At 52.0% G+C, this 26,305-nt stretch overlaps 1 protein-coding gene across 1 annotated transcript in view; it reads right to left on the bottom strand.

Moving 5' to 3' along the window:
* The window catches only part of UMODL1 (uromodulin like 1), a 77,767-nt gene that overhangs the window by 15,273 nt on the left and 36,189 nt on the right, over positions 1-26,305 (bottom strand). The window contains exons 9-16 of the mRNA XM_070466810.1: positions 24,847-25,066; positions 19,209-19,346; positions 17,213-17,791; positions 15,796-16,053; positions 13,788-13,900; positions 9,910-10,123; positions 8,174-8,311; positions 6,128-6,447 (exon numbers count right to left, since the gene is read on the bottom strand). Coding sequence (XP_070322911.1) covers positions 6,128-6,447; positions 8,174-8,311; positions 9,910-10,123; positions 13,788-13,900; positions 15,796-16,053; positions 17,213-17,791; positions 19,209-19,346; positions 24,847-25,066 — 1,980 coding nt within the window. The remainder of the gene's footprint in view (positions 1-6,127; positions 6,448-8,173; positions 8,312-9,909; positions 10,124-13,787; positions 13,901-15,795; positions 16,054-17,212; positions 17,792-19,208; positions 19,347-24,846; positions 25,067-26,305) is intronic.

The following is a 26,305-nucleotide window of genomic DNA, read 5'->3' as shown; positions in this document are numbered from 1 at the left end:
CCCAAGAAGGGTAGTACTAAAGAATGGGCTGAGCATTAGACAATTGCATTCATTTCCCATGCTAGTTGGGGTCACAAAGAGTCAGACACGACTGAGAGACTGAACTGAACTGAACCCATGCTAGTAAGGTCGTGCCTAAGAACTTGCATGCTAGTCTTCAGCATTATGCAAATCAAGTACTTTAAGATGTACAGAATGAGTTTTTAAAAAGGCACAGGAACCAGAGATCAAATTGCCAATTTTCACTGGATCATAGAGAAAGCAAGGGAATTCCAGAAAAACATCTACCTCTGTTTCATCAACTACACTAGAGCCTTTGACTTTGTGGATCATAATAAACTGTGGAAAGCTCTTAAAGAGATGGAAATACCAGACCATCTTAGCTGTCTCCTGAGAAACCTGTATATGGGTCAAAAAGCAACAGTTAGAACCCTGTATGGAACAACTGCCTGGTTCAGGATTGAGAAAGGAGTACCACAGGGTTGTCTGCTGTCACCCTGTTTATTTAATCTATATGCTGAGCACATCATGAGAAATGCTGGGCTGGGTGAGGTATAAGCTGGAATCAAGATAGGCGGGAGAAACATCAACAACCTCAGATAAGCAGATGATACCACTTTAATGGCAGAAAGCAAACAGAAACTAAAGAATCTTGATGAAGGTGAAGGAGAAGAGTGAAAAAGCTGGCCTAAAAATAAATATTAAAAAAACTAAGATCATGGCATCCAGCCCCATCACTTCATGGCAAATAGAAGGGGAAAAGCTGGAAGCAGTGACAGATTTCCTCTTCTTGGGCTCTAAAATCACTGCAGATGGTGACTGCAGCCATGAAATCAGAAGATAATTGCTTCCTGGCAGGAAAGCTATGACAAACCTAGACAGTGTGTTGAAAAGCAGAAACATTACTTTGCGACAAAGGTCCATATAGTCAAGGCTATGGTCTCCCCAGTGGTCACGTACAGTTGTGAGAGCTAGACTGTAAAGAAGGCAGAGTGCCAAAGAATTGATATCTTTGAACTGTGGGGCTGGAGAATACTCCTATGAGTCCCTTGGACAGCAAGGAGATCCAACCTGTCAACCTTAAAGGAAATCAACCCTGAATACTCATTGGAAGGACTGATACTGAAGTTGAAGCTCCAGTATTTTGGTTACCTGATGTGATCAACCAGCTCACTGGAAAAGTCCCTGATGCTGGAAAAGATTGAGGGCAGGAGGAGAAGAGGGCATCAGAGGATGAGATGGCTGGATGGCATCAATGATGCAATGGACATGGACTTGGGCAAACTCTGGGAGATGGTGAGGGACAGGAAGGCCTTGTGTGCTGCTATCCAAGGAATCACAAAGAGTCAGTCATGACAGGACAGTTGAACAACAATATACATAATGGAATACTACTGAGCCATAAAAAAAGAATGGAATTTTGCCATTTGTGACAACATGGATAGACCTAGAGGGTATTATGCTAAAGGAAATAAGTCAGACAGGAAAAGGCAAATACTGCATGTTATCCCTTGTGTGTGGAATCTAAAATACGAAACAAACAAACATAACCAAATAGAAATAATTATAGATACAGAGAACAAAGAGTGGTTGCCAGGAGGAAGGGAGGGAGGATGAGAGAAATAGGTGAAGGAGAGTAAGAGATTCAAACTTCCAGCTACAAAATGAATGAGTCATGGTGTGAAATGTACAGTGTGGGGAATATAGTCAATAGCTAGTTAATATCTTTGTATGGTGACATATCAGAACTAGACTTATATGGTGATCATTTTGAAATGCATAGAAATATTGAATTACTTCGTTGCAACAGATACTAACACATTATTATAGATCAATTATACTGCAAAAAGAAACAAACAAACACAGAAAAAGAGATCAGATTTGTGGTTACCAGAGGCAGGAGTGAGAGATGGGGAATTGGATGAGGGTGATCGAAAATTACACACCTGCAGTTAAAAGATGAATAAGTACTAGAGTGGTAAGATGTATCATACCTCATGTGTATCACAACATAATACATATAATTAGCCCTGCTGCACTTTATACATGGAAATTGTTAGAGAGTAAATCCTCAGAGCTCTTATCCCAAGGAAAAATAATTTTTTCTATTTTTAATTTTGTATCTATATGAGATGATGGATGTTCACTACACTTATTGTGATAAGTATTTCATGATGTATGTAGGCCTGTGTGTGTGTGTGTGTGTGTGTGTGTGTGTGTGTTTATGTGCTCAGTCACATCTGACTCTTTGTGACCCCATGGACTGTAGCCCATCCGGCTCCTCTGTCCGTGGGATTTCCCAGGCAAGAATACAGGAGTGGGTTGCCATTTCCTCCTCCATGGGGATCCTTCTGACCCAGGGATCAAACCTGGGTCTCCTGCATTGCAGGCAGATTCCTTACCGTCTGAGCCACCAGGGTAATCCCTAGTCATTTTGTTATATACCTTAAACTTCTACAGTGCTGTATGCCAGTCATCTCTCAATACAATTGGAAGAAAACATTGTTTTTAAAGAATCTTTAGCCCTTGGATAGTATTGGTCTCTCTAGGTTATTATACAAACACGGAAATTAGAGTGAAAATCATCATAATTTTTAGAGTTCATTTTCCTTGGTAGACACTCCAGATGCATTAGATTCTGGAAACAAAGTCACACAGGTTCTTAAGTGAATGACTCAAAATGAAAACATTTAAATGTCTTTGAATTTCTACCTATCTCCTGTGATTGCTTTTTAAAATAAAGTGTGTTCATATCTCCAGGTTTCCCAAGTGGAGCTGTGGTAAGAGTCCTCCTGCCTATGCAGGAGACAGAGAAGATGTGGGTTCAATCCCTGGGTCAGGAAGATTCCCTGGAAAAGGAAATGGCAACCCACTCCAGTATTCTAGCCAGGCCAATTCCATGGACAGAGGAGACTGGTGGGCTACAGTCCATGGGCTCACAAAGAGTCAGACACGACTGATCTATGAAGCCCTCACGCATGTTCATCTTTCCATGTTTTTGAATGATGTGCGTGATGTTTATAAGTTCTGTGTTTTTTCAGTTCAGAAGCAGAATCTCATTGAGCACATCTGGTTTTACAAAGCCATGAAGTCACATCTTGGATGAGCTTTATTAAAGACAATGAATCTAAAATATGTGCCCTCCCAGAGGTGGACGTCCTATGCCTTGACTCACTTTGAAAACTGCCTCAGAAAACCTGGGCAGTGTCCTTCCATCACTGTAAGAATTTTATACAAATTGTGAAGGTGATTCTGAACTCCAGGAAATCTTTGGGGCATGGGCTTGTTTCTATCTCTTCCAGGGCTGTGCTGTGCTGTGGTCAGCCACTCAGTTGTGCCCAACTCTTTAAGACGCCGTGGACTGTAGCCTGCCAGTCTCCTCTGTCCAGGGGATTTTCCAGGCAAGGATACTGGAGTGGGTTGCCATTTCTTCTTCCAGAGGATCTTCCCGACCCAGGGATCAAATCCACATGTTTTGTCTCCTGCACTGGCAAGCGGGTTCTTTACCACTGAGATGCCGGGGAAGCCCCATCTCTTCCTAGTCAGATCTAAATTATCTGTATAGAGTGAATCAAACTCCAGAAGTGAGACCCTAAATTTCACTTTTATTAAAAACTAGGAAGTCAATAAAATTTAACCAAAAATAAAAGAAGAGGAGGCAGAACCCACTAACAGCATATGCTCTGTTATATTTGTATAAGTAAGCCTTCTGGGGAATCTTAGTTTTTGACAAATTTCAAAACACATAAGAGCTCCTGTGGCTTCCAGGGCTTGGATATGACTCATAAGACGTGAATTTCCTCTTGCTCTGAATGGGCTCCGAGTCTTACTGAATTTAATTGCTAAACCAGGTGTTTGTCCAGCTGGGAAAAACAAGCAAGCAGGAGAGCTGAAAACTGCAGCCTTCTCCTTGTCTCTGGGCCCCTGTCTGCCCTCCAGTCGTGTAGGCGGCGACAACTCCCCCACGGGGGAGCCCAGGGCTCCTCCTGCCTGAAGTATCTTCCCCCTGGTTCTACAGGCCCCGCACCAAAGCGGCCCCGAGAACCCCGTCAGCAGCTTCGCCCCACTCTCTGTGCTCCCACCTGCTGGTGAGAATCTTAGGGATCTTTAAGAAAGAGAACCATAACCCTGGTTGTTTTCTGGTTGTACTGGTTAGAGGATCGGAGGGGGACTGAGGAAGGCTGTGGTCACCAGAAACATCCTAACTGGTCCTTCAACCCAGGGACGCTGTCTGTGGGTCTGAGGACCCCCTCAAGGGGCAGCCAGGCCCACAGGTCCCCGCTGCCCTCCAGCTGCCTGGCCCGCCCTCGGCCCGGGGTCTGGCATCCAGGCGGGCTGGCACCCTGAGCTGTGTGCACCAGGCCTCCATCCTCCCCTCCCCCAGCCTTTCCTACTCAGGCCCGGGGTCATGTCCGGGCCTCCTGCTCAGCACAACACCGATTCTGACCCTTTCAGCCCGAGGTGCTGCCTCCCTGTGCCCTAGACTTGGGGTCATCAGCACGCTCAGGCCAGCCTGTGCCCAGGCTCCCCTGCCCCACGAGGGAGCTCACCCAGGGCTCCAGCCAGAGCCTCTGAGGGTCCCACCCTGTGCCATTGAGACCCTTGGAGCTGCAGAGTCACAGAGGCTACAGGGTCCTCGGAGGCCAGGCAACCTTGACCTTGACCTACCCCTTAGACCTTGGTGAACTTCCAGGTCCCATTGATTAAAGATGGATAATAACACCCAGGGACTTCCTTGGTGGCTCAGAGGGTAAAGCATCTGCCTGCAATGCAGGAGACCCAGGTTCAATTCCGGGGTCAGGAAGATCCCCTGGAGAAGGAAATGTCAACCCACTCCAGTACTCTTGCCTGGAAAATTCCATGGACGGAGGAGCCTGGTAGGCTACAGTCCATGGGGTTGCAAAGAGTTGGACACAACTGAACGACTTCACTTTCTTTCTTTCTAATAATACCCAGCCCGGTGCTGATGAGGGAGCTAAAACACCCAGCCAGCAGGTCCTAGTACCCTCCCCACCCCTATTCCAGGAAATGAAGCCAAAGACCCTCAGGGCCCTCCCCACCCAGCAGCGCAGTTAACCCAGCAGTTTCCCTGGTAAGGACTACCCTCTGAGACCCTCCCCAGCCTACCTCCAAAAGGGGACCCTTCCCCTTGGTGCAGCCCTCCCACCCAGAGCCCAGCCTGTCCCACTGGCCAGAGCCACTTATGTACCCTGTATCATGTAAGCTCCTGGCCTCCCTCATCGGCCACCACCACTTGTCCCCGGCCACAGGCATGGTCCCCTCCATACATCTGTTGGGACCATTTCAGCCTCCTTTCACAGGCTCCCTGAAGAGGCCTCTCCCCACCCTGGGGCACAAGCTGGGTGCTGGGCTGAGTGCTGGCCTGGCCCCACCTGGCTTTACTGGGCGATGGCCCTCACTCCATGCCAGGATCAAACGTTTCTCCAAGGACAACCTGCTTGGGGCTGCGCCTTCTCCCTGAGTCCCGGTGCTGGCTGACTGCCTGGTGTGGCCCTGAAAGCAGAGCCCTCCTGCTCAGGGGCCAAATGTGGGGATGGGGGGAAGCAGGAGTGTAACCGTGACCTAGAGACAGCCTTCAGAGACTCAGGACCTGGAGCCGTCAGCGCATCATATGGGGATGCTGCAAACCAGAGATGCGGATGGGGGCCTGGGAGCCTGGCCCAGAGTCACCCCAGGAGTCGGTGGCGGGGGGAGGCCAAGACCCCCTCTCTGCACAAGAGACGCACACAGACACGCACACAGACACGTTCTCATATATATGCATGCATGCACATTGTCATATACAAGTACACGTGTACACAGACACCTTCTCATACACATGCACACGTGAACATACATGTACACACAGGCTCCCGGCTTTCCTGCCCCTTTTTCTCCCTCACTACCTCTCCTTCTGGCCTGTGCATCCAAATCACCGGGAGGATTTTATAAACGCTGACTTCGCACCTGTTCCCCCATGAGAACTCCACCCTGTTCCAACCCCTGGCTCGGTCCCGCACTCCGAGTCAGAGACCTCGGGGTGCAGCTTCTTCCCAGTGCCCCAGGCTGGATGCTGACCCTCCCCACCCCGCGATCCAGACGCCCGGAGCCTTCTCCCCAGCCTCACGCTCTGCAGGGCGGTGCCGCACTCGTTCCACGCGGCTGCCAGGGTCACGTGTGTGCTGTTTCGGTCGCTGACATTGCAGGACGGCTGCCCCAGGTAGAGCGAGGACTCGGGGATGCCCTCCTGCTGCAGGAAGCGCCTCTGGATGACAAGGGCCACCTTCTCGATCTCGCAGAGCACCCTGACCGCCCCAGTGAGGTTCAGCCGTGGGGACACGCCCTGGGAGGCAGGGAGGGCCCCCTGCCCAGAGGTAGCTCCAGCTCCTGTTGGGGTCGGGGGCTGTTCTGGGCCAGGGGCCTGGGTTGTGTTGCCAGGAGAGTCACCTACAAGGCAGGAGGAGGCAGAAGCATAGAGTGGGTCTGTGTTTAGGGTCAGCCACGTGAGCCTGGCCAGCGGGGTGGCATAGGGCAGGAGGGTGTGGGCAGAAGGTGGACAGCAGATGGGAAGCATCTGCAGCCATGCATGGTGAGCTCACACATGCCAGCCCAGGGGCACACATGTGTGTTCCATGTTCCCGCCAGCCCAAGCAGCTGGGCACGCCCTGGCTCACTTTTGCTTCCTTGGCCAGGGAACTGTGGGGCCCTCTGCCCTCCCAGGCTGACACTGGGCGTGTGATGAGTCCACGAACTTGGGACCAGCCATCACCCCCGGGGTCCCCTGAGTCTCCTCTGTAAAATGGGTTATAAAAGAGTTCTATGGTGGTCCAGTGGTTAAGAATCTGTCTGCCAATGCAGGCGACACGGGTTCGATCCCTGGTCCAGGGAAGATCCCACATGCCACAGAGCAACCAAGACTTTGTGCCTCAACTAGAGAGTAGCCCCTGCTCGCTGTAACTATAGAAACCCACGCACAGCACCAAAGACCCAGTGCAGCCAAAAATAAATAAATAAGTAAAATGGGTTAATGAAGTTCACTCTGGATCCTCAGATTCCTCACTCCTGCTCTGCTTCCCACTTCCCTCAAAGGACGCTCACTTTCAACCTCTGGGAGAGCACGAGGCTCTGTAAGAACATCCCCCATCCTCTGAGGGCAGACGCAGGACACGCTCAGCCATCCTGGGGCCTCTGCTACAGACCGGCTCCACCACCTGCCCCCCTGACCCCTGCCATCCCATCTCAAGGTGCTCACCAGCTGCCCGGCCCTGGGCGGCAGCCCAGATCCCTGTTTCCAGTGCTCACAGCCTTCTCATCTGGCCTCATCTGGCCTCGCTGGGCAGCCTGTCCCAGCTCTCCCGCACACCTCCTGCAGGCACTACCTGCAGCCAGCCCAGGTTGTGGGCCTGGACCCCGCCCACCCTCAACAGCTCCGTTCCCACTGCTGCACCCAGCACCACACCCCACCCCGCAGCAGCCCCCTCTGCCCGACGAGGGCTGAGCCATCCTTTAAGACTGGCACTAAGACCACTCTTTCCTGACCACACCCTGACCACACCCATGGGACTGAAACAACTTCAGTGTCCTCTGGGCCTCCTGCTTCTGCCTCAAGTAGCCCACATCTCGCATCCCCTGAGGCATCGTGTTCACTCCTGTAAAGGCCTATCTCCTCCATGTGACCACAGATCCCTAGAGGGCAGGGGTCATCTCAGGGTCAACAGTGAATCCACAAACGTCCCATTTAGTGGAAGAAGTGCTGCATGGACAGTGGGGCTGAGTAGAAAGATTTCCATGTGTCGTTTGTCACACAGACTTGGGTTTTGAAAGATCATCTTTTAGCATCTGAGAGCACACACCTGAGTGGTTGTGTGTGTTTCCTCATCACGGGCATCAGAAGAAGCACTTAGGAGATGAGGTGCCTCCAGAAGGCTGGAGGTGTGTGGAAGGATGGGGAGGTACCAGAACATACACATGTGCACACACACGCACAAGTACACATATATGTATCTACACATGCACGTGTGTGGCACACATATGCACACGCACACTCCAGAAACTTGTCCAGGACTTAAAAATGTGTTGACCTCATTTAGAAAAGATGCACTTTGGGGATGAGTGTCCTTAAAAGAACAGACTATCTGATGGTGTTCCAGACAAACCATCCTGATAATATTACCTTCGCAAGGTCTTCCAGAAAATTCCACCAGGAGGTCAGGGGCATCTCCCTCGCAGCTGCAGATGAAGGAGCCCAGCGTGTTGCGGCAGGCAGAGCCTAGGGCACAGTCATCCTCCTGGCTTGCACACTCATCATAATCTGCAGCATTCAGAAAGCAAGACAGGAAACCCTCATGGGGACCTGAGCATCTCGGCCGTGCCACTGTTCACAGCAGCTTGATGGGGAAGGTGCTTCTTGGGGAGTAAAGTTAAAATTATCAAGTGACAGCAAAGATGGCCAGTTCTGGAAGGCTAAAGAGCAGCGTGGCACCTTGAATTTCTACGGGGGATGGAGTGGGAGCAGGTGGCAGAAAGTCTGCTAAGATTGTTCTGGAAGGAGGATTCCTGGACCCGGGGATGCTGGGGTGGGGGAGGGGCACAGCAGCGTCCCCTCAGCTCCCTGGAGACCAGAAGACAAGGAGGACCCCACCCCCACCGTGGTCTCAGGTAGAGGGACCCAGCCACCCACCTGCTCTCATCTTATTAGCAATACCAAGAAGCAATACCATTTAGCTTTACTAAAGAAAATGGATAAACACTAAAAGGGCTTGGCAAAGCCTTCCACCTTTGTGTTTCATCTTTCATGTGCCGTCTATTTGGGTCTTTTGTGCCTGTGTCTATTGCATTCTTAGTATTTTATTACCAATGCAAGTGATCACTCTATATTTGGGATATAATTCTTCACCAGATTGTTGAAATTATTTCTTGGTCTGTTGCTTGCTTTACAATGGTGACTATTTTGTTTGATATGAGAGCTTGAATTTTTTTATAGAGGTAGCTATTCCAGTCTTTTTCTCTGTAGGCATAACCCTTCTCATTCCAAAAATCAGCAAAATATTCATCTATGTTGCCTTTGATTTTACTCATCCATGTAACTCTCAGCCTCATATCATGTATTCTCAGGCCTGGTATGTGCTCAGCATGGAATTGTGTGTCCTCAAAATCTATATGTTGAAGCCTTGACACTTGAAGCAGGACTGCAATTCGAGATGGGCCCTTCAGAAGACAGTTAAGGTTAGCTGAGATCATAAGAGAGGGGAGCTGATCTGATCAGGACTGATGGCCTTACAATAAGAGACAGCAGAGCCCTTTTTCCACACGCAGAGAGGAAAGGCCACACAAGGACACAGCCGCAGGGTGGCCCCGACAGGTCAGGAGACAGCCCTCACCCAAATCAGCCAGCATCCAGTGTCTAGAATTGTGAGACAATAAACGTCTGTTGTTTAAGTCACTCCATCCATGGTTTGTTTTTTTTTTTTAAAACAACAGCTTGAGCTGACCAATACAGTATGAGAAGAGACTCTAAACTGCCTCTACTCCCTGCTTTTCTTTTCAATTATTCTTCCTAGGGTCTCCTTTGCAACTGTGCTGGGGAGGAACTCTGGCTGCAGAGAGGGACCTGTCTGCCCTCTGCCCATCCCACTTAAGAGCAGCAGCGGGGGAGGAAGGAGCGGGACGCAGAAAGGAGGCAGTGTCCCTGGGCATCCTGGCAGGTTCACCAGAAGATGTTTTCAACCCGTAAACCTTTTCAAAAAACTATAGTAGCAGTAAGAGAGACAAGGGTCCTATAGGTTTCCATTTTCATCCCATGCAGGGAAGCCTTTTCAAGGAGGCACATCTTTCAGAATGAAGCCACTGGCGGGATTTCACTGCCTCCTTTGGGGAATGAGTCTCCATTGGGGCCTGGCCTCCACCTACCCCCTATGAAGGTGTCGCCTCCGACCACCTCCAGCAGAGAGGTGTTCCGAAAGGCAGCCAGGAATGCAGCAGACACCTCCCGAACATCCACGTCTTCGAGGACCAGCAAGGTGAACTCCACCACGATGCTCCCGTTGGAGATGCGGGTCACTTCTATGCGCACCCCGCCTGTGTCCAGGTGCTGAAGTATGAAGGCTGGCAAGGAATTCCGCACCTTTAGAGAAACAGGGCTGGTGAAAAGAGCTACCCGCTGAGAGAGGAGATAGAGTCCTCGTTCTAAAGTGGCTCCTCTGGGGACTGTGGCCAGCAGCAGGGCTGGCCTTGGGAAAGACATCAAAGCCACGGGTCAGCTCTGGCCTGGTCCCTGTCTGCCAGGTCCCCAGACCCAGCACAAATACCAGTGGAGTCTGAGACAATGAGCCCTGTCCTCCCCACCAACCAGCCAGTCAGCACGGGGCTGAGTGCCAAAGCCCTGCCCTATGGGGCTTGTAACCTGGAAGGGGGCTCAGGAGGGCAGTTAGGATCTGCTGATCACTCTTGGCTCAGAGCTGTGGGAGTGGGGGATGGCTGAACGAGTGGTCAAAGGGAGGGACCCCACCTCCCACACTTGTTTTTTTCTAGAACAGTCCTTGTGATTTTTACACTGCAGGACACCCCCCTTTCTTTCTTGCCGCCTGCCTTTCCGAAGACCGTTTCCCTTGAGCATCCTAGTTGTTGTCGTTGTTGAGTTGCTCAGTCATGTCCAACTGTTCATGACCTCATGGACTGCAGGACACCAGGCTTCCCTGTCCTTCACTATCTCCCGGAGCTTGTTCAAACTCCTGTCCATTGAATCAGTGATGCCATCCAACCATCTTATCCTCTGTCGTCCTCTTCTCCTCCTGCTTTCAGTCTTTCCCAGCATCAGGTTCTTTTCCAGTGAGTCAGCTCTTAGTATCAGGTGGCCAAAGTATTGGCGCTTCATCATCAGTCCTTCCAATGAAGATTCAGGACTGATTTCCTTTAGGATTGACTAGTTGGATCTCCTTGCTGTTTAAGGGACTCTCAAGAGTCCTGCCCTTATAAGCCTTGCTTATTATTCTATCAGTTTGGACAGAACCCTGTATGTAATGATAACCATATTATTCCATTCTAACCTATCATGGCCTAAATGCCTAGAAAACTACCCCCGTCATATGATGAGCTTTGAGTGGTCCATATAGCGCAAATCTGCCATGGAAGAGCCCACCTCCATGGTTTGCCCTCGTAAGAATACCTCATCTGCATCTAAACTGCATGAGGTTCAGGCACAGGCTTGTGGATTCCCAGCCTTGGGACAGCCAGTGTGAGCATATCACCCACGAGAGACTGTGGATGCTCAGGAGACCCCAAAGCCTCTTGCAGTCATGTGGCTGCCACCATTGTCATTGGAAGAGCTGGTCTTCTCTACCTCTGTCTCTCTTTCTTTCTCTCTGGGATTTCCCCAGAGGTCTCTATAGAGCCTTGGGTTAAAGTCACTCTTGTCTGAATTACAAGCCAGTCTCAAAGCAAAGTTCCAAGCCCCTTGCTAGGAAATGACAAAGAAAAAAGCAACACATTATCCCACAACATCCCAAAATGTGTCCTAATGTCCTACATAGGTGTTAAGTTGCACAGTTATTTGCAATGCAGAAATTCCAGATAGCAAACTGTCCCCCCAAATAGGCAAAAATATGAAATGCTTTCAAAAAGAAAGGTTAATCAAGGAACTTGAGTGGTAATGAAGCTGTCTCGTGAGGCCACTAGAGCCGTGTGATCTGATCTCAGTGATTGCTGCTTAATATGATGTGTGTTGTTGTTAGGGGCCTTCCAGGTGGCTAAGTGGTAAAGAATCCAAGTGCCAATTCAGGAGACCCAGGCTCAATTCCTGGTTCAGCAAGATCCCCTGCAGGAGGGCATGCCAACCCACTCCAATATGCTTGCCTAGAGAATACCATGGGCAGAGGAGCCTGGTGGCCAGGCTATAGTCCGTTTTCAATCACTAAGTTGTCTCTGACTCTTTGCAACCCCATGGACTAGAGCATACCAGGCTCCCCTTGTCCTTCACTATCTCCCAGAGTTTGTTCAAATTCATGTCTATTGAGTCAGTGATACTATCTAACCATCCTCTGCCATCCTCTTCTCCTTTTGCCTTCAATCTTTTCCAGCATCAGGGTCTTTTCCAGTGAGTTGGCTCTTTGCATCAGGTGGCTAAAGTAGTGGTGCTTCAACTTCAGCATCAGTCCTCCAATGAATATTCAGGGTTGATATCATTTAAGATTGACTGGTTTAATCTCCTTGCAGTCCAAGGGATTCTCAGGTGTCTTCTCCCGCACCACAATTTGAAAGCATCAATTCTTTGGCACTCAGCCTTCTATGTGGTCCAATTCGTGATGTGCAACTATCCCAAGGAAGCTGGTGATAAACATGTGAATCAGACCGTCAACAGCTCTTGAATCCATCCACACACTGGGCCAGGAGCTGGGGACCTCAGGATAAATAAAGCAGGATCCCAGACCCCAAAGATCACCAATGGGATGGTTCCCGGAGGCAGTATGCCTATTTTATCAGCAACGCTGATGGGGTTGAAAAGAAGCACCGAACATCACAGCCACCAGCATTGCTGAGGCTTCATCCTGTTATGACTCCACCAATAGGTGGCGCTGCCAAGCTCTCTCAGTTCTGCATCTTAAGCTCCCAAAGTAAGGAAAACCTAAAATATCTCAGATGTCCTCTATGCCAGCGATCCCCAACCTTTTTGGCACCAGGGACTGGCTCTGTGGAAGACAAATGTTCCACAGACCGGGGGGGAGATGGTTTGGGATGATTCAAGCACATTACATTTATTGTGCCCTCTATCTCTATTATTATTACGCCAGCTCCAACTCAGATCTCCAGGCATTAGATCCTGGAGGCTGGGGACTCCTGCTCTATACAAACAAGATCTCAACAAGTGCATTCTCTATTCATCAAAGGGTAACCTAACCGCCAGCAAAAATAATATATTGCCACTATAAATAAATTGTAAGAATATACATTCTTTGGGAAGCCAAAAAATGCCAAAGGGGTTGCAGAGGGCACTGCAACAAAGAGAAGGAAAAAGAATTTTTTAAGGCTGGAATCACAGCAGCATTATTCCCAATAGCCAAAAAGTGAAAGCAACCCAAATGTTCATCAGTGGATGATGGCTAAACAGAACGTGGTCTGTCTTTAAGGAGGAATATCACCTGGCCATAAAAAGGAATGAAGTTCTGATATTGATACAACAGGGATGAACCTTGAAGATATTATACCCAGTGAAATAAGCCAAACACAAAAGTCATGTATTGTATGATTCCATTTCTGTGAAATATCCAGAACAGGCAAATGCATAGAGACGGAAAGCACACATCTGGTTCCAGGGGCAGAGAGAAGGGGAGATGAAGAGATAAACTGGTTTCTTTCTCAGAGGATGAAAACGTTGTGGAATTAGATGGTGGTGATGGCTGCGCAATTTTGCAAACCATCTAAACCGCTGGATCCCGCACTTTAAAAGAGTGGGTTTTGTGGTGTGTGAAATAGATCTCAATTTGTAAATGCTTTTCCTTTTTAAGGCACAGGGGAGGTTTTCTGCTCCACAGGGTCCCACATCAATAGAGACTTTGAACCGGAAACAACGTGAAGCAGAGGGAAAGGTGAGTCCCTCACCTGCTGGTGTGTCTGTTTAATGACAGATCAGAACACACAGGCCCTCACCAGAGCTGGATGCCCCAGCTTCCTCCAGAAACGAGCAGTCCGCGGACTTCCTCAGTCAAGTCTGAACCCCCATTGGCTGTTCAGGATGCTACCACCTCCCTCCTTCACATCCCAGGAGAAAATAAGGACCGATTCCACCAACTTACCGTCCTCAGGAAGAGCTCCAGGAAGGTCTGGGACTGCTCGCTGCTGGTGTTGCTGAAGGGTTCTAAATACCTGACGTTCACTATTCGGACTTTCCCAATGAGCTTCTGAGCCGCTGCAGGATCGAGAATAAACATGTTTGCCGTGGTAAGTGTCAGGTAACAGATTATCATCTTTGTCTTAATAGTAGTATTTTCACATCAGTCAGGAAGAACATCAAAGGGAGGCTGGTTTGCACTCTGTAAAGAAGGAAGAGCACCTGGTATGTACAGGCACAGCCCCTCAGGTCCAGAGGACAGTGGGACGAAGCCTGGAAACAGACAGAGACCTTTCTGGAGCCGCAGAACCAGATCAGCCCTTACAACTTGGACTCGTCCAGCCAGCAGTGACCTCCCCTCCTCTAGCTTACCGTGAACTTGCACTTAGCGCCCTCACCCACCATCCCCTCTCCAAATCCCAGTCCACAGTGAAGTCCTGCTTTAAAGCACATAAACAAAAGTTCTAGACATTTCTTTTTTTTTTCCATTTATTTTTGTTAGTTGGAGGCTAATTACTTTACAACATTGCAGTGGTTTTTGTCATACATTGAAATGAATTAGCCATGGATTTACTCTAGACATTTCTGACTGCACCCTAATGGGACATCTTAGGCATCACCCGAGGGGTGCACACCCCACCTCAGAGATGACTGCTACTGATTCTTGCATGGCTGCCCAAGATTTGATAACTAATCTGCAACACCAGGCCTGCCCTTGGCTGCTCAGGCAAGTTAGATATTCGAGAAAATATGTGGATGACAAATGCTAGTGAGGAGAAAAGAGGAATATTATCTGAATATATACCTATCGACAAGAATCACTTTCACCATGGGACTGCTGTGGTGGCCCAGTGGTTAAGAATCCTCCTTCTAACACAGGGGACTCAGGTTTGATCCCTGGTTGGGGAACTAAGATCCCACATGCCTTGGGGCAACTAACCTGCACGCTGTACCTACTGAGCCCACACTCTGCAACTTGAGACACCCTTTTGAGTCACAAGTTCTCACAAGCTTGTGTAGAACACAAGTGCCACAACGAAGACCCAGCCAAAAAAAAAAAAAGTCAGCTCCACCTTACCAGAGTGTACTAATACATCTGACTTGTTTAATTCTACTCCCCTCCCTTCTACTCTGCAGCCCTAGGCTCAGGGTGGGGCACACCTACAGATCTATCCATCATCATCTTTCCTGAAAGCCATATCCACTAGGAGTGAGAGAGGTCAGAGAAATTGCATAGACCAGCACTGTACAAGTGGCATTAGTGGTAAAGAATCCGTCTGCTGATGCAGGAAATGAAAGAGACCCTGGGTCAGGAAGAGCCCCTGGAGAAGGGAGTGACTACCCACTCCAGTGTTCTTGCCTGAAAAATCCCATAGACAGATGAGCCTGGTGGGCTACAGTCCACGGAGTCGCAAAGAGTCGGACATGACTGTACCCATTTCCCTGCCATATACCCACGAGGACACAGGTGATTGAGGGTCTGCAGCCTCTTCAGAGTCTGGACCACTGTGCAGAGCAGCCTCTTTGCCCACCACCTGTCCCTGAAATGGGGCTTCCTTGGTGGCTCAGATGGTAAAGAGTCTGCCTGCAGTGCATGAAACCTGAGTTTGATTCCTGGGTTGGGAAGATCCCCTGGAGAAGGAAATGGCAACCCACTCCAGTATCCTTGCCAGGAAAATTCCATGGACAGAGGAGCTTGGCAGGCTACAGTCCGTGGGGTCGCAAAGAGTCAGACATGACTGAGCAACTTCATTCATTCACTCATTTGTCCCTGAAATAAGCCCCCTCCCACATGGCCTTCGAACCCCAGCTGAGGAAGAAGCGAGCCAGGTGTTCCTACACTGAGAAGAAAGGAAAGCCAACATCTACACATAAATGCAGCTGTTTTAAACCTTCACCCATTGAAAACCTCTTTCCTACTTTTTCTCCTCCCTTTAAGAACCCACAGTGACATTGTTTCTAGAGCCTGTTACCTGTCCTCACTTTCAGTTGGGCTCTGGCACTTTCTTGCCCACATGCTCTGGCCACGATCTCCACCAGGTACAGGACACCGGGCTCCAGGCCTGACAGCGTGAGGCTTGCTTTCCGGGTCTGCAGGTGCATGGTGGGGCTCCGAGAAGAAACCAGGCTGAGCTGGAAAGTGGAGCGCAGGGTGGGATCCGCCGCCCAGGCCACGTGAAAGCCCGTGCTGGTCACATTGGAGACAGTGACCCTTCCGATGGGGATGGGAGCTGAGAAGTGGAATATAAATGCCCCTGATTAAAATCAATACAAGGTTCCCAGTAACAGGAAGGATAAGCTTCACCCCACCATGTGGGGACACGAGCATCCTCAGGGGACGTCAAGTCCACTTGCCGCCAGCTGCACACTCGGGTGCAGGGTCCCTGGATTGCCCCCGAGCCCTGGGCTCCTGGGCATGGCTTCCCTGCCCTCGGGTTGGCTCTGTGTCCACCCTGAGGTCCCGGGAACTCCAAAAATAAAGTTTTCTTCAGGAGGTTCTGGGTGGCTCCTCAAGGAGTCCCCCTCCTCAACCCCTAGGCAGACTTTCCAAGGATTCAGCCAGCTGGCCATTGCTGGTCACAGACCATTCCTGCAGGTGACTTGGGGCTGTTTTTGCAGGCCTTAGAGTTAGTCCAGAATCCAGCCTCGTGCAGCGGAGGACATGCATCAGTGGAGCCACAGTTGACAGTGGGTTCCATGTGGACGCAATCCAGGGTCAGACCAGCTTGGGGGACTCATACAAGGGTGCCAGGGCTATCTCATTCCATGGGAGCTGCATTGCCAGGCCTGTTTCCTTCTCAAAGTGGCCACCTGGCTCCTGGGGTATCACCCTGGACTATTGATGATGGCCAAACCTCTGCAGGTAATGGGTGATGTGGAGCTGCTGGGGGCGGTGTGGCTGGGGGCAGTGGGAGGAATATAGAACTGCTGGGGGACCGCAGCGGGCTTGAGGGTGCAGCACGGCTGGGGTCTGTACCTGGATGAGGGGTGCAGCACTGTAGGGAGGGGCTTCAGCAGGCTGGGGGGTGCAGCACTGTTGGAGAGGTGCAGAAAGGTTGGGGCCCAACACTATACTGGGGGGAAGTACCCCCATGCTCAGTGCCCTTAATGCGATACCTGCTCGATTTCCTGCTCTTGCTGTTGGCCAGTGGGGAAACAGGAAGGGGGAGGACAGGGCCGGAGAGAAAGAGGGGAGACCAAGTTCTCACCCTAACTAGACTTGGAGCTGGCCTCCCGGGGACTGAGTGTGCTGCAGTGGGTCTGCACAGCATAAAATGAGGGTCCACCCAGGGCTGCTGATGGCCCTGGACTGGATTAGCCTTTGCTTATGGGCACTCACACACCACATGGCTCCACACAGCCCCAGGACACACTCTCCCTGACACTCACCGCAGGCCGGGGTCTTCAGAGATGCAGGCGTGGGGGCCAAGGGCTGATCTGGAGAGCTGAAGGGCCCAGGGTCCAAGTTCTGCACCCACGTGGGGTCCAGAGGTGCTGGGGGTGTGTCCCTCATGGGGAGGCTGGAGTGCCACTCGATGTGGCCCGTGGGATTCGGGGCAGGAGTGGGCCAGAAGGGCAGCTCTGCGGTAGAGTTAGCGGGGGACTGTCCAGGGGTGTCTGGCAGGCTGTCCGTGGCCCCAGGAGAGGAGCTGTGGGTTGGCCCAGGCACCCTGGGGGAGAAGGCCACCCTGCTGGCCGTCCACTGGCCGGTCCCTGGGCCGGGGGCCACGCTAGCCTTCGTGCCATGCCCAGTGCTGTTACCACCGTGGCTGCCCAAGCAGCTGACTCCTCTCCTAGGTGGGAGCCCTAGGGTCCAGGCCTGGCCTGCTGCAGGGGTGCTCCATAGGTGTCCAGGGCCAGGGGACAAGGCAGGGGTCTCCAGACTGAAGGATGTTGCTTCTGTGCTGGGAACCGAGGCTGTGACCTCTGTCACTGGAGACGGCATGTCCACAGGGCTCTGCATGTCACCTGCCAAGACACAGCCAGGCTCAGACAGGGCATCTCGTCTACCCTGACCAAGTGTGCCCACCCCCCAAGGGAGCTGAAGGGGGACATAGGCTGTCCCAATGAGTGATTCAGAGTGTTTAACAGGACCCATGTTTTTGGTTTCCCAAGAACTCTCTTTAAAGGCCAGGGGGCTTCTTCATTTGACCAGTGAGGATGCCCCTACGGTGAGTAGGGGGTCCACCCCAGTGGCTGCTGAACCAGGACATAAATGCAGGGCTTGGTTCCTGTAGGCCTCAGATAGGTGAATCTGGCCCTTGAGAAATTGGGACCATTTCCCCCAAATGTGTGCTCAGTGTGGGGGTTGGTGCTGGTCACTCTTACGAGCCTTCTGGGCATTAAATGTGTAAGAAAAAGGATGGGAGGGGAGTGACTGTGTGGGTCTCAAGAAGCAGGACAGTAAACACAGTAGGTAAGGACGAGAGGCTTTCTCCCTAGGGAAAAATTCGCTACTGCTGCTTCCAGCCAGAAGGCTTTAGCAGGGATGGCTGAGCAGACAGGTGGCTGAGCACTTCCACTGCCCACCTGCCCCTAGAGCAGACATTGCTAGTCAATCACAGCACTGCGGATCTGTATATGACCTCCTCCTGCTTCTTAGCTCAGCACTCCAGGTATCCCCAACCAGCTGATCAGAACCGCACCCTATCCTCAAAATCTTGGGGCCAAGATGTGCCTAGAATGGGGCTCAGAGGCCTCACCTCCAGGCCTTCTCCTTGCTTACCTGGGATCCTACACCTCTCATGATGTGGGCCACTCAGGAAGGGGCCACCTCCTCCCTCCAGGGGTTTCATCATGACTTTCTCAGGCCTTTTCACTCAAAAGAATAATTTAAAATCATACTTTAAAACTGCATTGATCCAGGGGCTTCCCTGGTGGCTCAGTGGAAAAGAATCTGCCTGCCAATGCAGGAGATACAAGTTCGATCCCTGATCCGGGAAGTTCCCACATGCCACAGAGCAACTGAGCCCGTGCACCTAAACTACAGAGGCAGTGCTCTAGAGCCCAAAAGGCTGCAACTACTGAAGCCTGAGCGCCCTACAGCCCGTGCTCTGCAACAGGCGAAGCCGCCACAATGAGATGCTTGTGTACTGCAGTTAGTGCATGCTGCCGCACAGACCCAGCACAGCCAAAAATAAATAAACAGATAAATTTTCTGAAAATTGCTTTGGTATAAAGACTGGGTTCATAATTGATATTTACTATTACTATATTAATTTTTTCTTTTGGTTTTAAAAGGAATTAAGTCATTCTCATGGGTCCCTAACAGTATGGTGGGCCCCAGGCACTGTTCCCACCCTGCTGGATGGAGGTCAGCCCTGCTCCAGCCCAGGCCCTCGGGGATGGGGCTGAGACCAGAGCTGGGGGTGGGGAAGGAGCGCACCGTCACAGACCCGGCCCGGTCTGGAGGGGTTGGCATCCCTGGTTGTCTGGCACCGGCAGGTATATGAGCCCTCGAGGTTGATGCACTGGGCCGCCGGCGAGCAGTCGTGCTCCAGGCTGTCTGCACACTCATCCCAGTCTGCGGGCGGGAGGGAGAGGGGACGTGAGTGAACACGGCCACATGGTGAGAACACGACAGAGGCTGCTCAGAGAACAGAGCGGTAGTGGCATCGAGTTCTTCACGGCAGTATTTTCAGCAAATGCACAGGGGGCTGGGGCAGGGTGTCAGTGAGGCCCTGGCATCCAGCACCTGGTGTGGGGGTGGGGAGCCCTGCACAGAGCCCTCCCAGAAGCTTCCATCTGAACCAAGGACCATCTGAATGGAGTGTCTGCCTGCCTCCATCGCTGTCTGATCTGGAGGCAGAAACTAGGCAATGTCGGCTCCTTTGGGGATACTAGAGCCCACGGGCTTCCCTCATAGCTCAGTTGGTAAAGAATCTGCCTGCAATGCAGGAGACCTGGGTTTGTTTCCTGGGTTGGGAAGATCCCCTTGAGAAGGAAAGGGCAATCCACTCCAGTATTTCTTGCCTGGAAAATCCCGTGGACAGAGGAACCTAGCAGGCTACAGTCCATGGGGTCGCAAGAGTCAGACACAGCTTGGCGACTAAACCACCAAATCACCACCACCAGCACCAACAGGTGTGAATATAGTCCCATCTTGTTTATTCTTTGCTCCCAAGGGGCTGTCTCTTTGCTCTGATGTGCCAGCCATCCCCTAATATTTAGTGTCCCAAGAAAGAAACAGGGAAATAACTGAGCCAGGAGGTGTCCAGTCACTACAACATGAACCTTCTGAGACCCTGGACGGCCCTTGCAAACCTCCTCTCTGGGTCTGGGAAATGGCCAAGAGAGACTCAAAGGCCTCGAGCCCCCAGAAGCCCTGAGCCTTCTGATCTGGGCAAGGTAGGCTGTTAAGTAAGCCCTGTAAATACCCCCTCGCCAGGCCTGTAAACCCCCCCAAAGCCTCCCTTCCTTTCTCAGCCAGGGCCAGCTTTAGGGAAAACTCATCAGGAGCATCCCTCCCTCCTTCTCCTGCCACGCCCTCCCCTCCCCTCTTCTGGGCCCCGTGGTCACCCCCAGCCCCACGTGAGGCCCTGCTAGAGCAAAGAATCTGATAGCTTTGGGCATGTTGACGCATGACTGATCAATAAGGCGCTACAGGAGAGTAAGCAGGATAAAACCTTAAGGAAGAAAGGCAAACATATATCACTTATATGGGAAATCTGGAAAAAAAAAAAAAGGTACAAATGAGCTTATTTACAAAACAGAGAAAGAGTTGCAGATGTAGAAAACAGCCTTATGGTTACAAGGGGAAAGGGGGAAGGGATAGATTGGGATTGACATATACAATACACACCCTACTGTATAATAAAATAGATAACTAATAAGGGCCTACTGTATTGCACAGAGAACTCTGTTCAGTACACTATAATGACTGATACAGGAAAAGAATCTGAAAAAGAGTGGATATATGTATATGTATTTCCAGTAGTTTTTCCAGTAGTCAGATACGGTGCAATAGTTGGACCATAAAGAAGGCTGAGCCATGAAGACTTGATCCTTTTGAACTATAGTGCTGGAAAAGACTCTTGAGAGTCCCTCAGACAGTAAGATCAAACCTGTCAATCCTAAAGGAAGGATTTCCTAAAGGAAATTATTCTTGAATCTCAGAAGGACTGATGCTGAAGATGAAGCTCCAAGACTATGGTCACCTGAAGCGAAGAGCCGATCCATTAGAAAAGACCCTGATGCTGGGAAAGATTGAGGGCAGGAGGAGAAGAGGATGACAGAGGATGAGATGGTTGGATGGCATCATCGACTCAATGGACGTGAATTTGAGCAAACTCTGGGAGATAGTAAAGATAGGGAAGCCTGGCCAAGAGAGGTCGCAAAAGTTGGACACGACTTAGCTACTGAAGAACAAGTGTATATGTAAAACGAATTCACTTTGCTATACACCTGAAACCAACACAACATTGTAAATCAACTATACTCCAACTTAAAAGTAAACAAAAATAAAGCACTCAAGCTGTATCTCCTGGGAGGAGCCAGGTGGGAGAACAGTCTTCCCCCAGCCCCAGAAATCCATCCTTCAGCCCAGGTCTGGCTCTGTGGGCCACTGCCTGTTCCCCCCCACCCCCACGCCAAGAGAACAGGTGGCTCTGAGCAGAGTCACCCTGTGCCATCAGCGGAAGCTGGGTACCTTGAGGGGGCTGAGGGTCCCCATGAGGGGTGCTCACCAGCCCTCTGCACAGGTTTCCCAAGAGCTGCAGGGCAGGTTCCCTGGCCAGGCTCAGGGTGCCCACGGAGCCTGGACTTGGCCGGGCTTCGAGTGAAGATAAGGCACGTGTCCAGTTTTATGCAGAGAAAGCTCTGCATCTGGGGGCTCAGAGGCCCGTTTTGTGGTTCTCAGTTTTGCTTCATGTGATCTTCATGGAAGCAGCTCCGCTGAGACCAGCAGGCTCATCAGCTGATGCAACAGTTACACCCCAACCCTGGGCTCCCCGCTGGCCCAGATCTCCTGGAGTGCTGCCCAACCTCCAGCCTGCAGATGGCTCAAAGGTGCTGATGGTTAAGGCCAGGGCCGGACCCAGGCCAGCCGGGGCAGAGGGCCACGAGGAGAGTGGAGGCCCCACTGAAACCTGAGTTCAATCTGCAGAGCTTCAGAGGTTATCTCCGGGAGGTGGTTGCCTGCTCACTCAGCCAGCACAGGGCTCATGAGCAAGCCGGAGCAACTCTGGTCTTGCACCAAAGCCCGGGGCCATACAGGTCTCAGCTTCGGGCCTGTGAGCCGTGGGAGATGCCGAGCAGGCTTCATGCCTCCTGGACCGCTAGACGAGGATGCAGACAGGATCCCCTATGGGGCCTGAGCTCTGCTCCTGCCGGCAGGAAGCTGGGACGAGGGTGTGGCCCCCTGTCCAGAGGAGGGGGCGGCCATGGGAGACTTACAACTCCCCACACAAGTAACCCTCAGGAATGAGGCAGGGAGGCCCAAGGACAAGCCACTCCATCCCTGAAAAGGCAGGCTCCTCGGGAGGCTCCAAACTGTCTTGGAGGCCCAGGTGGCCTTTGCGGGTGAAGCCTGCCTGGCTAGAGCTCTCAGCCCTTCCTGGGGACTGGCGTCAGAGTCTCAAACAAGGAGGCATGTGGGCATAGAGACCTGGGTTCTAACGGCAGCTGGCTCCAAAGGCAGCACCACCAAAGTTGGGGAAAGAGCCCCATCAGTAGGTCAGGGGGATGGTGACAGTCCCAGGGCCAGGCTCCCCTGCCCACGCCTTCTCGCTCTGCCCACAGAGGCGACAGGAAGGGCCCCTGCGTCTGCGAGGCTGTCAGGAGCCCGTGGCTGATGGGAAGCTTTGGGGAGCGTGGCCAGACCTGTCCTGAGCTCACAGGAGGAGGCGTTGCTGCCCGGGTACTGTGGGGACCCAGGGGACCCCTCACAGTGAACGGTGCCAATGTCAGGGCCGTGTTGGGCCGAGGTCTGCACACAGCATGATGGCATGAAGGGGCCACGTGGACACACGCGGAGGCCCAGTGGGTCGTCTGCGCTTGGAGCAGGTGAACAGAACAGCCCTTTCTGAGCAGAGTTTTAGGAAAGGGTGGGGGGCGAAGGCTGGAGAGACAAGGGGAACAAGGGGAAGGAGGAGCGGGGAGGACCGGCGGGGGACCGTCCAGGCCCGAGAACTCTTCCGAAATACGGATGTAGGTCCTAGAAAAGCATTTCCCCGACGTGTTGGGCGGTGCTGTCAGAGCTGCACCGGGCACCTGCTAACTGACCCCCATCCCCCTCAGCACTCCTTCGTTTACCCACGAGGTGGGATGTGTCCTCACCTTCCCATCTCCCAGATGAGAACACGGAGGCCCAGGAGGCAAAGTGCCCTGTACAGTGGCCCACGGCGAGCCAGCATCAGAGCTGGGATTCCACCACATTCAGCCTCTCTCACCGGGTAGTGTGGACAGGATCCGAGAACCAGGGTGCCGCTCAACACTGGGCCTCCCTGCACATGTACACCACCCCAGAGGAAGACCAGGGCACGCGGCCACCCAGTGACCAGGGGTAACAGATCTCGGGGACATTATGAGATTGTGACAACGTGATGGCCACGCTGCTGGGACCCGGTCATCTGCTTAGACCCTTCTTCCAAATACAGTCACATCTGAAGCTCTGTGTTCTCTTATCTTGTGGGGTCACCATTCAACACACAGCCTCACTTGACAAGAATCTGGAGTAACCTAAGCTTTGATGGCTGGGAGGCACCTCGATGAGGGCTGGGTCTTCCAAAGACAGTTCAGATCTGCCTCAGGTGGGCCCTGGGGGATCTACCCACAGGCTGCCTGGCGTCTTCCCGGCACTTGGCCTCTGAGCCCAGGCAGGCAGAGCTCATCATGTTAGAGAGGGCCGCCACTAAGTCCATTCCCGTGGGGTGAGTGACAAAGAGACGGCAGGCTAAGCAGGCAGTGTGCCCCAGGTGTGACACTCCAGCGGCACTTTCCCTGCCTTCTTGGGTTGGAGGAGGTTGAGACAGCAAGTCAGAAGGGACTGAGCTCACAGGAGCTGGCAGCACCCACTCGGGGTCCCGCTCCACTCGGGGAGGGGGTGGTCGGCCATGCCCAGACTGAGCCCCACCCAGGCTCTTTGATGTAGAAACTGCGGTGCCCTCACCACGCGAGGGAACTGCATCCCCAAGTTAACAGCAAAACCTTCCTGACATGACAGCTCACTGTATCTCTGTCTCTCCAAGTCCCTGTCTCTCCCCATCTGGTCCACTCTGGATCCCCTGTATCTCTCTCTCTCTGTCTCTGGGTGTCTCTGTCTCTGTCTTATCCTTGACTCTGACCCCCTGCTCCCCCATCTCTCATGCCCCTGCCCCCGCCCTGTTTCTCCACCTCCCCCTCTTCCCTGTATGTGACTTCCTGCATCACCAAGTCAAACCACAGGTGTTCTGGTTGATGACACAGACCCCCATGCTGGCGCGTCACACAGCAGCCAGGTGGCGCTGGGCCCCCACTCACACCCAGGAATCTCCCTCCCCTGTGCCCCTTGTGATTCCTCCAGCCTGGTTCTGCCCTGGGTTCCGGGCCCACTGCAGGTGAGAGGCTCCATCCAAGGGAGTGAGTGTCTCCAGGCCCCGCAGGTCACTTCTGCTGTCAGAAACAGGAGATGTGGGATGCATGTGGGCTCCATGGTTTGGGGAGGCTGGCCCCAGGCCCCAGTTCCCAAGGAGGAACACAGAATAAGGACTCACATTTCATTTACCTTATCTACTTTTTGGGCTTCCCAGGTGGCGCTAGTGATTAAAACCTGCCTGCCAGTGCAGAAGACAGAAGACACCCAGGTTCTATCCCTGGGTGGAAAAGATCCCCTGGAGAAGGGCAAGGCAACCCACTCAGTATTCCCACCTAGAGAATCCCATGGACGAAAGAGCCTGGTGAGATATTGCCCATAGGGTCCCAAAGAGTCGGACACGACTGAAGCAATTTACCACCACCACCACCATCTACCTTTTGGAATAAAGTGAATGTTGGCCAGAACTGATGCAGCCCATCATGATGCCCAGGGTGCAGGGAGGGGGACCCACCTTGCACGTGTGTCCCCTGCTGGTCAACCTGGAACACGATGCTCGCCCACAGAGCTGGGAGCAGGGGGGCCAGCGTGGACACGCCCACTGGGAACTCAGGGTCCCACATGGTCAGCCTGAGCCTCACCACCACGCTTCCGGTCCGGACAGACACGACCTGCAGCCTCAGCTTCCCTCTTCGGTACAAGTCGGAAATGGCCGGCGGCAAGGAGGTGGTGACCTGGCCCAGGAGAGGCGACAGATGCTCAGATGGAGCGGACTTTTCCATCAAGGTCTTCAAAACCGCTCATCAGGGTCCCCGGAGTGGCACATAGATGGTGCACAGAATCCATGGGTCCCCTTCATGACCAAGAGGAGGTTCCCACTCACCCACCTCTTGGGGCAACAGTGTCGCCCCCCAGATGACTGGAGGCCTGGGAGTGTGGGCCAGGCCTCGTCAGTCTTTCTGAGGATGCCGAGACCATGACAGTCGACTCCCTATCCCGCAGCCCTAGATGCACGGCCCACTCCCTGTGCCCTGGAAACCGGTGTGAAGGTTAACATGTATGTGAGAAATAAGCAGATAATTGGGTTGACTGGTGGATTAGTGGAATGACCAAGAGGAGCAATCTCATGGCTCTTTGGCACTGTCCCCCCTCCCTGGGCTGTATCCCCAGGAAACACAAGCCCAAACAGGTGCTCAGGGCAGCCTGTGCCGGAGCAAGGGGACCCCAACCCTACCCCACCACTCCTGCACCCACAGGCCAAGCACTGCTAAAAAGTAGGAAGAATTCTCCAAGAAAGGTCAAAAACTGACCCCCGCCCCCGCAGGTGAACATAGGGAGGCAACCCTCCTTCAGTCTGTCCCATTTCCACACATTCTGCAAGTAGAACTTGCAGAACTTCTTTCTTGCTCCAAAATATCTTTCCCAGACACGTGTGTGATGAACGCCTTGGGAGAGAGAGAGGATGGCCCGATCCAGAGCAAGGGCAGATCAATTCAGTGTCTGATGTCGAAAAGATAACGTCTCTTGGGACCTCCCTGGTGGTCCAGTGGCTAAGATTCCAGGCTCCCAATGTAGGGGGCCTGTGTTATCCCTGATCAAGGAACTACAAGCCACATGTCACAGCAAAGTAGATAGAAAAATAAAAGCAAATATATTCATTGGAAGGACTGATTCTGAAGCTGAAGCTCCAGTACTTGGCCACCTGATGCAACAAGCCTATTCATTGGAAAAGACCCTGATGATGGAAAAGATTGAGGGCAGGAGGAGAAGGGAGTGACAGAGGATGAGATGGTTGGATGGCACCATTGACTCAATAGACATGAGTTTGAGCAAACTGTCGGAGATGGTGAAAGACAGGGAAGCCTGGCATGCTACAGTTTATGGACAAAGAGCTGGACAGGACTCAGCAACTGAGCAATAGCAACAAATATTTTAAAAAAAGATAAGGTCTCTTTCTGCAAGGTTTAGGCAGG

This window comes from Odocoileus virginianus, chromosome 4 (genome assembly GCF_023699985.2).
Source record: "Odocoileus virginianus isolate 20LAN1187 ecotype Illinois chromosome 4, Ovbor_1.2, whole genome shotgun sequence".
Classification (NCBI taxonomy): domain Eukaryota; kingdom Metazoa; phylum Chordata; class Mammalia; order Artiodactyla; family Cervidae; genus Odocoileus; species Odocoileus virginianus.
This window is presented reverse-complemented; position numbering and strand designations above follow the sequence as displayed.